Source organism: Haliotis asinina, chromosome 9 (genome assembly GCF_037392515.1).
Source record: "Haliotis asinina isolate JCU_RB_2024 chromosome 9, JCU_Hal_asi_v2, whole genome shotgun sequence".
Taxonomy (NCBI): domain Eukaryota; kingdom Metazoa; phylum Mollusca; class Gastropoda; order Lepetellida; family Haliotidae; genus Haliotis; species Haliotis asinina.
The window spans coordinates 47,343,189-47,361,023 of NC_090288.1; the positions used below are offsets into that span (position 1 = coordinate 47,343,189).

The following is a 17,835-nucleotide window of genomic DNA, read 5'->3' on the forward strand; positions in this document are numbered from 1 at the left end:
ATGCGCATCAATCTGAGCAATTGGGGACCGATGACATGTCAACCAAGTCAGCGAGCCTGACCACCCGTTAGTCGCCTCTTACAAGCATACTTGCCTTTCATAGCAAGCATAGGTTGCTGAAGGTCTATCTTACCCCGTGCCTCCATGGTCTATGGTGACTGTAACTTCCATACCTTAACATAGACTTAATGTAGTCTTTAGTTTCGTACATGGCGCCCTGAACAACACATGTACAATCACTGAGCAGAATGATAATATTTTCATGAATATACCTGTATAATTTGTGAAGGGTGGTGTGTTGGCATACACTGTGAGAAATGAATAAAGGATCACAGGAAAATTCAAGTGTACCTTTATTATTTTCCAGTTGTCATCACCAGCTTCGAAAAACGCTGCAATGAAAACTTGAAAATAACACAGGAATGCTTGAATTTTCCTGTGATCTTTAAATTGGTTCTCTCAGTATGGATTCTAATGTCGTCACAAAGTGTCTTTGTCATCACATGTTTGACGACCTTAGAATCTATGACGAAACTTCAACTTTCCTGGAATAATGAAGTTGCACATCCATTCAAATATTATCATCACCTCAACTTCTAAAATCAAAGAAGTCATTGAGCATTTAGGGACACATCATATTTATCATTTGTTTATGTCTACTTTCATTATGAAAGAAGTAATTCATTCATTCCTGTTATATTTAGTTTATCTTGAAAAATAAAATTGGCATTATGTATTTGTAGCAGTAGACTTAAGGGAAAATGTTACAAATATCACAAAGAAATAGAAAGGTTGTTTTATCTTGACACTGCTACCTAAAAGCTGAATCATGTAAATACATTTGCATGAAATTCACTCCTGAGGTGTGAACCTGAATATATATTATCTCATCAAATCCTGTACATCTGGTTATGTCTTAGAAAAAATAGAAAAATATTATCACACTCAGTAATAAGAGTAATTTGACCACTTGACCACCTCTTTAACCACCAGGCTTTCATCTAAAATTGTCTTATGTCACTGGGTATCAGATTTGCTTGCTTTCTATCCCAGCTGTATGGATTAATCCTCATGACATCAATCACCTGACTGTCTGACCCAGACTCTATCATTTAGAGCTGGAATATTTCTGAGTGCAGCATTACCCAATAAACAACTAAATTAAAACAATAACATGTCAATATAAATGGTAAAACAATTTATTCATTAAAATAAATTGGCTCAACAATGTCATGAAACTGCAAAAAATGCAAGCAAGAAATTGGAAGACATCTTGACAAATTCATAATGTTGTTATCAATATTAGGTGGAATGCACTGACGAATCTTTATACGACAGAGACATTTCAAGGTCAATGGGCCTGCATAGTAGTTATGCAAAATGTCTAAAAAACCTCCCAATTTCCCTTTCTGACATATTTTCAAACCTTTCAGTACCCAACAAATCTATGACGTGTGTGTGAGCTATCCGTTCAAAAGTAAATCCTGATGCTACTAAGAGTTTCAATGTTTGTGTCAAAGTGTATTCCTTTTTATGCAGCATCCTAGGGAAAGTCTTCAGTCGTATATGAAATGGTTCTTGTTGAGGATTTGCTCCATATGCCAGTAGAGTCTGAAGTGATTTCAGGTTAAAGTTGTAGAGTGCGTGTTGTAGGCAGGAAAGTCCACCGTAGTCTCTACCACTGATATCCTCACCAAGAAGTACCAGTTTCTCAATGACCAAATGTGCATCACTGGATTCAGAACATGCCAAGTGGAGAGGTGGTACTGTCCGCCATTTGTCCTCAATAATTTGATGTTTCAGTTCTCTCTTCTTCGATTCAGATATCAGTTTCCAAACACAGTCATTTTCTTCCTCCAGTTCCAGTTCAGGACAAGCTTTGTATAAAAGTTCTACAACTTTTGGATGTTTTGAAAATCGAATACACCTTGAGAGAGCAGACGGTGTCACAAGTCCACCAGCATTAAGTAGACACTGTATCATAATTTCACTAGCTTTCTCATAATCAACAAATTCCAGCAGAGTGTTCCCAGATGAATGGAGAATGTTGACGTCTGCTCCTGCCTGGATGAGCAGATGGACAGCAGATTCTTTTGACAACAGACAAGCATTGTGAAGGGCAGTGTAGCTGTACATATCTCGAGCATTGACATCACTTCCAGCCTCTATCAAACACTGGATGATTTCAATGTTTTCGTTTTCATTATCACAAGCACAATGTAATGCAGTACTACCACCAATCTTGCGAGCAGAATTCACGTCTGCTCCATGTAGCAACAGAAGCCTGACTACCTCCAAAGATTCTTTACAGCTAGCCACACAGAGGAACACATCAAAATGATATGAGTTGTTCAGTTCCACTTCACCAGACTTTAGGATTTCTCGGACTTTGGAAACATTGGAGTTTGAAATGGCATAAAATAACTGCCTGTCTTTGGGCCCCATGGTCTCACACTCTCAAGATACATCATGATGTTTGGCTAACAGCATCAACAGGTAATTGACGATTCTTCATCATCAGCATCTGTAAAAATAATTCAAAGATTTATAAACACTGACACTTTGAGCAACTCTGCAGTCTGTACCAGACAAATCAGCAACTGAAAGTATGAAAGATGCTCCATGAAATTCTTGCATTATGGTACATATCAACCCATGTCTGAGGTGAGGCAAGCTAAACAATATGTTCCAAAGTCATGTCTGAGGTGAGGCAAGCTGAACAATATGTTCCAAAGTCATGTCTGAGGTGAGGCAAGCTGAACAATATGTTCCAAAGTCATGTCTGAGGTGAGGCAAGCTAAACAATATGTTCCAAAGTCATGTCTGAGGTAGGGCAAGCTAAACAATATGTTCCAAAGTCATGTCTGAGGTAGGGCAAGCTGAACAATATGTTCCAAATTCATGTCTGAGCTGAACAATATGTTCCAAATTCATGTCTGAGCTGAACAATATGTTCCAAATTCATGTCTGAGGTGAGGCAAGCTCAACAATATGTTCCAAATTCCAACATGAAGTTGGGTAAGGTGAAGTGAGGTTGAACATTATGTTTAAAATTCTCACATATACATCTGTATGTGTCACACTAATACAGGGATGAGAATGGACATGAGTAAAAGAGGAAAATGGGCTAGGCCTCTTTGAAGTCGTGTTAATTGAAACAATTTAACATATATCATGAACAACACCAGTACCATCAAATACACAGAATTCCACTGATTCATGAAAAATTCTCATCCCTGCTAATGCCAAGACACCATACTGCAGTTCAGCATGGATGCCCTACTCAGACACAGCATTCATGAAGTAGGTTAATGCAAAGTGCCAGCCAGAGTAACAAGTACCATCTTTCAACATCATTTGATGTAACAAGGTAAGGAATCAAACTATGTCAGGTATGCACCCTACAATCTTTAGCCCCAAGACATTCAGTAAGATTACCCAGGTATCGAGGGCAGGTAATGTTGATTACCAAGGTCCCAAATAGTTTCTGCACCAGTTTCGTCACGTGACTGGTCAAATACAATACGTAACTTCATAGAACTGAAATAATGAAGCAAACGTAAAGTTAATATTTGTTCTTCAGTCATAAAACTGAGTATGACAAAATCATTAGGCAGAGATGTATCTCAGTCAACTTATCAAAACTTACCTTGACCACGATGGGAAGGCAAAACATCATTTGAACAATTTAAATTCATCTAAGAATTAACACCATAACTATTTTCAATAATTATATTCAGATATCTTTAGTAGAGGAGAGTGTAATATGTGTAAAACACAAAAGTTGATTTATCTGAATTCGTAAACTAATACCGACTTTGCCACTGGTAGAGAAATCTGAAAATTGTCTTACGTAAAAAAAACCAACTGATTATACCCATTTACCCAGTACACAGCAAATACCAATGTGCATTTCTTATGTAACAACGAAGTTCCGTTGGTATCCTCAAAATAGTTTTGGCCCATAAGTGTTTTCAGGCTGCATGAAACACAGAGATTACATCTTCCTTGCTGTAACTCGCATTTGATGGTATACACCTACACGTGTTATTTGTCATCATTCAGTTGATGGTCAGTTAATGAATTTATACAGGTATAAATAGTGGTAACATCACTAAAATTACTCGACATAGGAGAAATGCCAAATGGGAACCTGTCTGGAGTAAATACTCAACATTATAAATTAATGTCTGTAGTGGCAAATGTATTAAATGTTATGTATAGTATTCCCAGAAATTATTGAGAATCATGTTGCGTCATGTAACTTATTACGTTTATTAACTTCTGGCGTTTTACTTACATAAACATGTTAAAACATCATCCTTTTACAGTCTCAGTCTTGTTTTAGTACTTTGTTAGACCTCCTCGCTCAGCAATGCATGCCTGAATACGCCTAGGCACACTACCCATCAAAGTTTGTAGGTAATCGTGTGACAGGGTATCCCAATATTGGACCACCTCGGCCTTCATATCTTCAATATTTCTCAGTCCCTTTTGGTTTATTCTGTCCTTCATGACTCCCCACACATTCTCAATTGGGTTTAGGTCTGGGCTGTAACTGGGCCAGTCTAAAACTTGAACATTTTCGCCCGACAACCACTGTTTTGTGTAGCGCGCAGTGTGTTTTGGGTCATGATCATGCTGGAAAATCCAATCATCTTCATACAATGTTTGTGCTGTCGGAAGGTGACCATTTAGAATGTCAACGTATCTTTCTTTTGTCAAGTTTCCCGTGAAAACACACAATGGCGTCACTCCGCGAGCCCATATGCCACCCCACATGTGAAACTTCGGGCAAGAGGGTTTATCAGCTGAGTTACATAAACAAACATTGATCAAAGGATTAACTGATAACACACTGATTAATTACTTCCTCAGCAGATTAGTGAAAAAAGGCAGTGTTTATGAGCGTAGACTTACGTATACTATACTGAATACACCCTGTCGTAAAGTACAAGTGTAAAAACAACATCCTTCCTACAAACAATTAACCGCCACTGCCTTCATTGATTGATTGTTGCTCATTATTGGCTAACTAATGGCGGACATCATACAGTTAGTTGCCAGGTGTGCTGTCCTGGGTGACCAGTGAGATTATGTATACACCAGTGTGAAAAATTCTCAAACAATGTGTCACTTTTTCACATATTAGACTGTTGAAAGGCACGAAACATAGAGCAGGATTATTTACCAGCTGCAGATGAATGGAATATCGTACTTTTATGTGGATATTGATGGATACATTCCTGAACAAGGTAATATCCTGACATTGTTGCAATAAATTTTGTCTGTCTTAAATTGAATATTTGCATTTTGTTTTAATTTATTTTTTGTAGCATTCAGCAGAATCTGTATTACAGAAAACATGCACTAGGTCACGAAAAAGGTGTGTGAAATATGATTCACGCTGGCAATCTATACAATGTTTAAATATTAAAATCATGTTAGAAATTCACTGTAAGTATTAGCAGACCGGGGTTTTTTTTTAACTTTCGAAATGCATACAAATGTGACATGGAACTAATTAGGTTTAAAAAGACAAAATATAAAGACGTACACTGACTTCGTTATTTCTCAGTCCTAACATTTTTTAATACCACTGGCAGATGAGTAAACTTCAAGGTGTTTGATTTGTTTCCATAATAACAAAGTAAAATGACTTCATCTTTGTTGACCAGTCTACACATAAACTATCAATTGCACATATGGGAGGCACAGCAGAGATCACGAACCAGTCGCGAATTCTGGGATATCATCCGGGTACTCATGGAAGAAAAACAATAACAAAAGTAACCACCAGTCCACGGAAATTGCTCCGCATCAGTGACCCTTTACTGTGGCTTTCCCCATCCTTACGAGGTACCCATTCACATCTGGGAGGACTAGGATACATAGTCACAGTACTACTGCTCTTTGCTGTACCCACATGTAGGTGTTTGTACATTTACCAATGAAATCATGGGTTCTTTTAAGTGCACAGGGTTGTGTAGTGTACACCAGCATTCAACATAATTGCTGGCCCAGAGGCCCAGCATGTGTGTGAAGTCATATACCCTGATGATGTTGCAGGTATGTTTAACCATGTTAACCCTGTGTCTGGTGGAAACATATTCTACATTTGCAACTGTAGTGAAAATCAGCAACACCAATATGTTCACAAAGTTTAATCAAAAGGCAAAAACAGACAATTCCGGGGAGACGGGCAACAACAGCATACAAAAATATGCTGTAAATGGTAATGAGAAGGGGTGGTTGGTCTGCTGGTTAACAGCACACTCAGCAATATTCCAGCTATGTGGCAACAATAATCTGAGTCTGGACTAAGCAATCCAGTGATCAACTGTATAAACATCGATCTGCGCAAATTGGATGATGATGATGATGATGATGATGATGATGATGATGATGATATGTGTCAACAAAGTCAACGAGCCTGATCATGTGATCCTGTTAGTCGCCTCTTACAACAAGCACATTCTCGATATCTCCAAGGTATACATTCCGAAAAGTGTCCACTATACCCTGGATGCAGCTACGGCTCAGCCCGATAAATTTATTACCTCCCTTGGGTGGCTTTTTATCCAATCAGGTGTATATGCTGGGAAGTTGAGCGAACCAGTCACAACCAACCTTTGCTTTTTGAAATTATCTAACCGATTAAATTTGGCAAACAAACCATGCAGAGGTTCCTGAAAGAGGTAGATGGGGTTCTTGCATATGTTTTTAAATAGTTTCAGGCCTATAGATTTGTCTGAATGATTTCCCCAAGCAAAGCAAGCGAGCAAAGCTTCGCAGTTGCGACCACTACCATTGTTGACACTAGCAAGCGCAGTTATAACAACGGCCTAGCTGATTGGCTACTGTGAGAATGCAGAGCCAGCAAAGGGAGGTAATAAAATTATCGGGCCGACCCGTAGATGCGTCCAGGGTATAGTGGAGATTTATCGGAACGAATACCCTGGAGATATCGAGGATGCAACAAGCATGGGTTGCGGAAGACCTGTCCCCAATTTCTCAAAACAAACTTAAGTCTGAGTTTTGACTTTAGGTTTTACTCAAATTTGAGAAAATGCATTTCCAAGAATCAACAGAAATTGATTATAAACTTAAATAGAATAGACAATTTGAGTTTGGTGAATAGAATGCGTAAGGTGTTTGGACTCTTATATTTGAAAAAATGCATCTGAGATAAATATTCAGTGGTTTCTAATTGTCAAACTCAGTTTGAGATTTAAGCAAAAAGTTAAGTTTGTTTTGAGAATTGGGGCCAGTTCTAACCCAGACCGTTACAGGTACAAGAACATCTGTCATGGTGCAAACTTATCATACGTACAATAATAAGGGACCAATCAGTAACTGGGAATTTCAAAATGGCTGCATGAAATATGCAAAACTAAAAACAGTAACCGATTTGGAGTTGATTGCATACATAAGCAATGTACTTTTTTTCAACTTGTATGCGTATACTCTTCAACTCATTTGCATTTACTGATCACATGAAGGCCCCACATATATGCACGGCATTGAATAATGCATAAAAACAGCACAGCATGTCAGTTATTTGCAATAACAAAGCACATTGTGCTTTCATGATATCCTAAAAGTCATATCCTTGAGACAGCACACAAACAGCATCAAAGTTATTAGAAACATCATCTTTACAAGTATAAGTTTAAAAAATGTCTTCTCCCTGGTATAAATACTAAAAAATTGGAGGGAAAAAAAAGTATATTTATCTTGGAATAAAACACTATTATTTACAGATAACAGCAACTAGTAAGTACAATTTCATAAGTAAATGGCTCAAAAAGCTCCTTAGACCTTACTTAAAACATAGCAAAATAATAACTTAACACAGACAAATCAGGTCTTGTGAAAATCCACACGATACACAAAATTATTAAATGATTAGTATACTGTCTGACATAAATACTAAAACGCGAAAAGGCAAAGCAAAATAATTCTTCATTTTTGAAAGGTATCAGTGTTGTCATTTTGGGGTTTTTGTGAAGCCTTTTCCACACATGAACTGATAAATCTCAAGCAACTTCAGGAAGGATAGTGCTATCATGATACAGGCTTCACTAAAGTGGCCAAACGAGTCAAATAAACAACAAAACTCATTTTCCTTTATGATCACATGAAAACAGACCAACAATATCAGTTTAAACTTAAACATAAATTGGACTGATCCATTAAATATTTAAATGAAATTTTTGCTCATTATCATCAATGTTAAACATTGTAACATTTAATGAAAACTTTTCTGTGGCAGTGAATTAACATCGCAAACATTTGTCAACCCTGATAGAGATATTGGCTGTACAAGAAAGGTTTGATTTTGTACACCCACACACCCTCTGATAGTCATAGAAACAAGGTTTTAAAAAAATCAAAACACAATGCATTATAGGTGGGAGACATAGAACACTGAATACAGATAATACTGATGGTGGACTCTTCGATTCTGTAATAAGTACATAGTAATAGTTCCCCAACAACTGGTTCACATGGGACATGATATACACTTTTTAGATGCTTTACAAGAGAGCTGATCCAAAACACTGAACTGAAATTAGACAAACATAATAGTTGGGAAAGTTTTTTTCTGACACCTGAACCAGACGGTGAAATGAAAAATCTACACAGGATATTTGTATCACAGCTATTAATGATAGATGGTGAATAATGCATACAGAAATCAACATTCTAACAACAAAAAAAGGAAACAGCCAGTATTTCTGGTATCATTTCTAGGTTAAAGCCGAAGTGATTCAGTGGTAGCACTAATAATCTGGAGGCTGAAAATGATATTCCTCATTGAATTTTAGGCAAAGGTTTTGGTAAATCAACTCATAAATATGTTTCCGGCGTAAGCAAGATTGGTGACTAAACGTTGACCAATTATAGCAAGGTGTTCTTGTCACTGCTGGCAGTCCTGCTGATTCCAAAGATGGTTGGTTGATTTGTTGTTGAATGCCACCTTAGCATTATTCCAGCTGTATGGCAGCATTTTGTAAATAATGGAGTCTGGACCAGATAATCCAGTGATCAACAGTATGAGCACCCATCTACAATACTGGGAAATGATGATGTGTCAACCAAGTCAGCTGACTGCCTGATCACGTTAGTCGCCTCTGATGACAAGCATGAGCTACTGAAGACCAATTCTAACCTGGATCTCCATATGTCAATTCAATGGATGAAGAAGGCATAATATGGAGGCATGATTTAGTGATACATATTTCGATAGTACCTATGCTTCATGGAAAACATCAGCATGTCATAACCATCAATGTGAATCTTCATGGAAATGTATTAATTCTGATTTAAAAGGGTAATAATGATATGACTGTTTTGTGAAAGGGATCCACATTCATAGAATAAACATTTAAAAAGGTGCTATGACACAAGGGTATATCAGAACAAACAATGTCACTTAGCTTAAAATGAATAAGAATCTTTAAAATAATTCTGTCAGATGACCCATGTCATAATTTTCAACAAAATCTGTGAACAGGAATGCAGCACAAGAGACATGAATGTTGACTAAATCAATGATTACATTTGCACAAATATTGAGGATGGGATGATGCATGCTTGTTGAAGGTTATCAATGGAAACCATGGTAACATGGAAATAACTTACATACCTTAATCACTTTTCCCTTTCTTAGCCTGCTCTAACAAAAATCGCTGTATGACTAAACTACGGAAATATTCATTCACATAGTGGATTTGCATAATATCAGCAATTTTGGACAGAAAATGCCCTGAAACCTTATTGAAGATTTCATGATATTTAACTAGTTCAAAATCCAGAAGTTTTAGTCCTATAAACCCAGCACAGGAAAGCATAGCCAAAACAAAGTAATGTCGGGCATTCCTACAAGGGTATTTAGAATATCCAATCACTGCTCCTGTGACAGCCAGGATGAGATGGATTCCAAGTGCTATCTCAAATCCAACTGGTGTGAACAGTGTGAGGCTGTAGGAGGCCAATGAAAGCATCATGAGAAACAAGAACAAAGGTACATTCCATCCCCACTTAGTGTACATCCCCCATATGACAACGGCCATGAAGAAAGGGAGGGTACTCCATTGATCCAAGACTCCAAATCCATGAATCTGTGTCATGATGCGCAGTGCTTGGATAGCCCCATAGAATCCAGACATAATATTAAACACATAGAAGATAAACGCATCAAACTCATTGATGACATTGTTTTCCCTGCAGATTGTTGTGATTGCACACCAATAAGCTCCAAGGAAAATATAACCAACATTTACAATGGTGTTTAACGGCATTTTCACAAATGATGGGAAGAACATGTTGAAATTGCTCGGTTTCTCTGCATAGTGTTGAAAACCAAGTTCTATGAATACTGAGTCAAAGAATCCATTGTAAACAATGGCTGCCATGATGCTAGTAAACAAGGACACTGATGCAAGAGCTTTCCATAGAGTCGCCATCTTGAAACCACACGAATTCCCAAAATATCCTCCTAATCAGCTCTTCACAAGACAGACAAACCTGCAATGACAAGAAGATTTCTTTCAGAAATTTGGAGTGGTCTAGCAATGAACTCAGTCCATGAAAGATGATCAAAACAAAACACCTTCAAGCAATATTGCAGACGATGTATTTTTCCACATGACATACCAGAAAAACTTATGTGCAAAGAATTCTCAAAACACTGATTGGACTCGCTATCTAAACTCAATTTAACATCTTAACTTACCCATAGTTTAATTCATTGAATATTAGGGTTTTGATCTGTTGCCTTTTGAGGAAGTTGTCTTTAACGAAAAGAAAGCCCACAGGGACATTTTCACGATTCATCATTCACCAAAACCCCAATGGGGACCCTTCCACAAACATCAAAACACCCCAGGAAACTTTTCGCAAACCGCCATTTTCTGTAAGACCAAGGAGGACCTTTTCCGCACAGGAGGGGTGTTGTATGATCCCCAGGGAGGTTGAAATTGCCACTGAGGTTGACATCCATTGTGAAAAAGCAAAGCACTTTGAACATGCGCTGGTAGGCTGCAAGAGTTGTATGGTCCCGAGGGAGTTGAGATTGAAGAAATGATCTGCCGTTGTGATGGAAATCCAATGATTGAGGGAAAAACAAAGCGCCCTTGAGCAGTTCAACTGGGTAACTGGATATCAGCGCTACACAAACATCTAGTAGTAGTATAGCATGATATTGCTATTATATCATAAAAGTTGTTTAAAAAACATCATAGATTCAAATCACTATTACTGGTTTTATTACAAGGGAATAAGTACAGCAGTTGGATTCTTGGAACACTGAAACAAATGTGGTACGTGATGAGCGTTAACTAGGACCAACCATGCATGTTCTCGGTGTATCTTTCAATGTCCATACCCCCTTTTAATACAAACCAATAATAGCGATTTGTATCTATGATCATTTGTAAAAACAACTTTATTCATAAGTTGAATAAGAATCTGAGATTTAAATGCATAATTGCCAAGGCATAATTATGAGGATCTCAATTTCACTTTATTTGCATTACATTTTCACTGCAAGCAGACTATAGCATTATAACAGGCTTAGAAACTTGTAATTCTTCATTTGATGAAAAACATCATTTTAACACTAAGGTTGAAAAAAACACGGAACTGTATCTCACTTTACAGTAAGAGTTAACTGAGAAAATATGCAGTATAGATCTTACAGTCATTTTAAATCTTGAAATGCAACGCTGAATGTAATTAAATTTCAAAATATCCTGCTCCCCAATTACAAGGTTACAACTACGAAAGCACTGAGTAAGCAGTGCAAATTGTCAATGCAATGACGTGACTATATGACCAAAAACATAGGCAATCCAATCACATTTACCTAACAGTTGTAAAGTTACACCAATAAGAAGGATTTAGATCAAGATGGTTTAAACATATTTATTCGTGAAAAACGAATGGATTGGCAAACAAGTTAAAAGCTTATGTTAATGCCTCTCCAATGCATTTTACAAAAGTAAATAAACCAAAGTTCTAATAGAGGATAGTCACATGACAAACCACAAGGTAAATGCACATGAAACTAGTTAATGGTTAATGTTTCAAAAACAACCAATGTATTTCTTAGAGCCAGTATCTCTCAACCACATTTAGTATCAAATCTACGAGAATCAATAACGAAGAGGTAGACAGATTTTAAAATGGCTAGATTATCAACACCAGATAGTACACTATTTCCATATAAGATTGTCTTTAAGCTGTATCCATGTTTGTAATATTCTGCATCATTTCTTAGTACAGTGTAATTAGGACAGACAAGTAGATAGTGTTGGGTATCTTCACGAGGAGCGCCACAAGAACAGGAAGGATCGTTTGAAAGATGTCGTTCAAATTTATGATAGTTCAGATCACTACAGCCTAGACGAAGCCTGCAGTGAATAATTTGACAAAATCGACTTCCATAATTCACATCAAATCCAAATGTATGTCCAGGTTGTGAGGTTATTTTTTCAATAAATGATTTTTGGGATTTTATCATTTTAACATCATTTGGTAAAGCATTCCAAAGATCTACTGTACTTGGTAAAAAGGATCTTGAATAAAGAGTTGTTTTTACACGAATGTTGTGTACGTTTGGTGAATCTCTTAAGTTGTATGAATTATTGACCGAAACGCTGTCTGGGACAAGAGTACATAAGTAGTCTGGTACTTTGTCGTTTACCATTTTATGGAAGAGGGTTAATTTTTGTATACGTCTTCTCTCAATAAGAGGAATGAACTTAGTTTCTGCATATAGTTTGTTATGGCTTGTTCCTCTTCTTGTCCCACAAACTGTCCTTAATGCATCTGACTGAAATTTTCCAAAGCGGTATTCTGAGCAGAGCTGCAGTTGTCCCAGACGTGACTGCAATAGTCAAATAACGGCAGAATGAAAGACTGGTACATAATCTGAAGTGACCTACGTGATAAACGATATTTCGAACTTCTCAAGCAGTTTATCATAGAAGTAACTCTATCTACAATATTATTAATTTGAGCAGCCCAATTAGCATCCTTTTGAAATATAAGACCTAAGTGTTTATGTTCATCAACTTCATTTATAGGAATACCTTGCATAAATAAAGAGGGTCTGGGGCTGGCAATCCGTTTTCTGCTAAATTGAATTGTTTCCGTTTTTTCGGGGTTGAATTTCACTTGCCATTTATTCACCCAAGTTGATATTTTTTGTAAATCGTCATTAAGACTGTTTGCTGTTAAAACAGGATCTTCTATCATTACGTACAAAGATGTGTCATCAGCAAAAAGATGTATGTTACAATGAATATTATCCACAAGGTCATTAATATATGTTAAGCATAATAGAGGCCCTAGAACTGAACCCTGAGGAACTCCTGCCAACACAGGAATATATTTAGAGTTATATCCATTTATAAGTACCTTCTGGACTCTGTTACTTAAATAACTACTTAGCCATTCTATCACTTTATCACTAATTCCAAATGTCTGTAATGTATTTAAAAGTCCCCTATGCCATACTTTGTCAAATGTTTTACTTATATCACAGAACACTGCTCTTACTTCTTTACCTTTATCCAAAGCACTTGCAATAAAATTGTTTTATAGTTTTCAGAAACTTTAGATACACAACAGGAAAGGGCAACAGGTCTGTAGTTGCCACATTAATTTACTGAACCCTTCTTGTGTAGAGGAATTACTGATACCTTTTTCCATATCTTAGGAAAAACTGCTGCGTGAAGAGATTTGTTAAAAATCTCACACAGGGGAAATGATAATTTAATAGCAGTGAGCTTAAGAAAGGTATTTCCAATTCCATCTGGGCCAGTAGCTTTTCTAGTGTTAAGAGAAAGCAATATGTCTTGGACATCGCGCTGTGATAACTCAATACAGTCTAATCTACTTTGTGTTATCATAACTGGGGGAGGAAGCGGGCGATCCAGATCTGGGACAGTAGATTGACTCTTATTGAAAATTATTTAAGATGTTTGCTATTGATTCTGGATCCACGTATATTACATTTTCGTGTGATGTAGGTGGGAATGATATACATGTTTCCTTTCTTCTAAGATAAGATTTTATCAGATGCCACCATGTCTTACTATCAGAATTATCATTGATAATATTGTCTAATTTCTGAAAATATAATTCTTTTGATTTCCTTACAGCTGATACCGCTTTATTTCTTAAATTCCTAAACAATTTCCAGTCAGTGGAAGAATTTCTTCGTTTGGCGAGCTTATGTTTGCGGTTACGTTTACGAATTAGTTTTTGTGTTTCAGCTGTCATCCATGGTTTATCTCTGTTTCTAACTGTTACAGTTTTATTTGGAATAAATCTATCGCAAGTATGTAATAAAAAATCTGTAAACCTGTTCATTAAACAATCGATATCGGTTATATCCAACATTTCTTGCCAATTAATCTGACCGAAATTAGAGAATAATCCATCCAAGTCAAATAATGAATAATTGTATATTTTTCTCTTGAAAGATGAGGTTTGTGGTTTGCAGTTTTTCAAACTAACGAAGACTGGACAATGGTCACTACATATAGGGTCAGTCACACCAGAAGAACATACATCATTACAGTTTGAGACAAAGATTAGATCAATTAATGTTCTAGAGTGTTCCGTGATCCTAGTAGGTTCAGATATAATTTGTGCAAGGCCGTAAGTTGCTTGTAAATACTCTATACGTTGTTTATGACAAGTGAGATAGTCAATATTAAAATCTCCTGCGACAATCATGTCTAAGTCCAAGTCTGCTGCATTACCTATCGACATGTCAATTAGATCCCAATATGACTTGCTCTTATCAGCAAGATAGAAAATGCCAACTGGACTGTGCTCATTTTTATTTAAGATTTTCACCCAGACTGCCTCTAGACCCACTACCGATAAAGTGATCATATGTTACAATGAAGGTGTTTACTGACGTAAATAGCAACCCCACCTCCCCTTGTTGATCTATCCTCTCTAAGTGGTTTGTGAAAACCTGGTATTAAAAAATCATCATCTGAAATACCAGAATGTAACCAGGTTTCTGTAATACAAATTACATCAGTCTTTAAATTCTATTCCTATAATATCAACTTTTTCTCTTAGACTGCGTGCGTTTAAATGTACTACGTTCAAGTTTGACTGATTGAATAGCGAAGGTCCCGGATTTGGGTGAACATCACCACAACAAATCAAAAGCTGAATACCCCTTACACCAAGTATAAAGGTGAACATTACAAGGAAGTAAGTATTTAGATCTAATTTGTTTTTTGAAGAATTGGAAAATTTACAATGGAATATCCCGATTCTCTGTCGATATTGTACTAGGTCAACTCCCATCAAAAACTTCTACATGAACAATAAGGACAGAGAGCCTGGGCATACGAAATGTCTGATTGTATATATTTACAGACTTACAATAAAGAAAAACATTCACCATGTTCACCGCTTTAGAGTGTCTAATGCTTGGGAATGTTGAATTCATAATGTGATTACCTGTTGTTGTCAAATAAAAAGAACACGTGACCTGTAGAATGTCGTATTCGTTAGAGATTAGTTTTGATAGTAAGAAAAGAAGATAAGAATAAAACACAAAAACGAATCCCGACATTTTTGAGGGGATGAGACAAAGGCACGTCAGTCTTGACCATAAATAGATCACAAAAGAAGAGCATATATCAACTGGAAACTAATGCCATACAAAGAGAGCATGTGTCAAGCCCTCAATGGTTAACAGAATGTGAATTAGAAATGACTAGATATGAATGATTTAGATCAAGATGCTAAGCTGATAATGACTGACCTGTTCAATCACTGACAATGACACAGTGGATTAACTTCTTTGAGTGAGTGAGAGTGAGTGAGTGAGTGAGTGAGTGAGTGAGTGAGTGAGTGAGTGAGTGAGTGAGTGAGTGAGTGAGTTTGATGCCACACTCAGCAATATTCCACTTATGGTGGCTGTCTGTTAATAACTGAATCTGGACCAGACAATCCAATGATAAATAGCATGACCATCAATGTGCACAAATACGAACCGATGACATGAGGCAACCAAGTCAGCAAGCCTGACCATGTTAGTTGCCTCTTACAACAAGCATAGTTGCCTTTTGTGGCGAGCGAGGAGTGCTGAAGACGTATGCTTCCCATGGATCTTCATGGATTGGCATGTAGATTGAGTGAACATGGTTTTATGCCACGTTTAACAATATTCCAGCATTATCACAGTGAGGGACACCAGAAATGGGCTTCATACATTGTACACATGTATGGAATCGAATCCAGGTCTTTGGCACGGTGAGTGAATGGTTTAACAACTTGGCAATCCCAACTCCCAACTGGTTGTTCATGGTGAATTCAGACAAAACCAAAATGTGCTTCATTTATTGAATGAAAGTGCAGGAAACTTACAACCTCTCCTCATTCTCTATGGACCGCAGTAATCTTTGAAGCATTTTAAAGCTGTATTAGCATGAAAGAGACATGTGATGTGAAAGATGTGAAATTATAATGAAAACAATATTATCAAGGAGCCATCATGGCACATTCATGATAGGAACATTGCACTGTTTTGTTTTGTTTTGTGAAATGAACACACATATTATTCTTTTAATACTTCATGCCAGTTGTTTTCATTTCAAAATTGTAGGTATAGGTTAAGGGTGGGAATTTAACCACATTGTATCAGCCAGAATAGTGATAACATGTAAATAAAGACAAGCCTACTGATAACTCAACGATGGACTAATCATTAAGGCTAGAGCCAGTCTGCATGCCTCATGTTATGCCAAGCACTCTGGAATTGGTTTAAACTTTTTGTTTCCAATAGAACCATGGTTTGGCAAACAAGGAAAATCATAGGCAGAACAAAAACCCCACGCCCCTCCCTGGGCTCAACACAAAACATTACCTTCAGCCTATGTGGCCTTTAGTCATTTTTAAAGGGTGGTGGGTGGTTCAATTACTTCAAACTACATCCCTGCCCCTTCCCACTAACATAATGTTGAAAGACTTGGAAAGAGTTCCGTCCATACCCCACTCTTTTTACATAGTACATTTGCTCCTTGCCCAGTGTAAATATGTTCACTGATTATTTTTTATACCTGTTCTAAATTTATTGAATGTTTATTTACTGTGAGACATTCATATCAGTTTGTAATTTTGGTTAAAGCAGTTTATCAATACTGAAATGGGTTTGGCATTTCATAATAAACTCAATGGACAGATATAATAATGTCCATATGTTCAAAGGAAAATGGAGCATGTGCTTTGGCAAATTTACACAAAAATTAAATGGAAACGACTCGCTGAAATTTTATGGAAAAGACGTCTTCCTGTTCACACACCATCATGAATGTCATCAAAATGCATTGATGACATTTGCACATGTTCTATCTAAGCAATGACATCAGCAACAAAACATTACATCAGCAGTATATAAAAATCCAAGCCACCATATTACCTGGCAAAGATATTATCCGTCAAAAACTCTCTGCACAGCAAAACCCGTGTCATACATAAGGCCTATAAATGTCCGTGCTGGGGAGGTTCAACTTGAGTACTTTCAACCTTAAATTGTATAAATATGGGCAATGTAAATTCCAGACAGGGGAGGCAACTGCCCATAGTTAAGTATATTTTGCAAAGGACCATGGATTTCCTTCTTTGAACAATCACTAAAAAATAACAGAAATATTTGGATTATCTCTTATGGGAGCTATTTTACAAATTTACACCAAGCGCTCTTGTGCACATAAATTAGAATTTAATTATTAACTTTGCGGTGGTCATATGATATGCAAATTTTGTTTTTACGTCCGGGCACTTGCGCTG

At 36.9% G+C, this 17,835-nt stretch overlaps 1 protein-coding gene across 1 annotated transcript; it reads right to left on the reverse strand.

Moving 5' to 3' along the window:
• Nucleotides 1-1,183: 1,183 nt before the first annotated feature.
• Nucleotides 1,184-17,568, reverse strand: LOC137296920 (poly [ADP-ribose] polymerase tankyrase-2-like). The gene is made up of 2 exons (XM_067828820.1): nt 17,465-17,568; nt 1,184-2,524 (listed from the first exon to the last, which is right to left on the reverse strand). The coding sequence occupies exon 2, from the start codon at nt 2,443-2,445 to the stop codon at nt 1,372-1,374; it is 1,074 nt and encodes a 357-aa protein (XP_067684921.1). The 5' UTR covers nt 2,446-2,524; nt 17,465-17,568; the 3' UTR covers nt 1,184-1,371.
• Between the last annotated feature and the right edge of the window lie 267 nt (nt 17,569-17,835).

Bases quoted from the DNA above. Each gene is read 5' to 3' on its own strand.
- LOC137296920 (XM_067828820.1), bottom strand. From the start codon at position 2,445: ATGGGGCCCAAAGACAGGCAGTTATTTTATGCCATTTCAAACTCCAAT.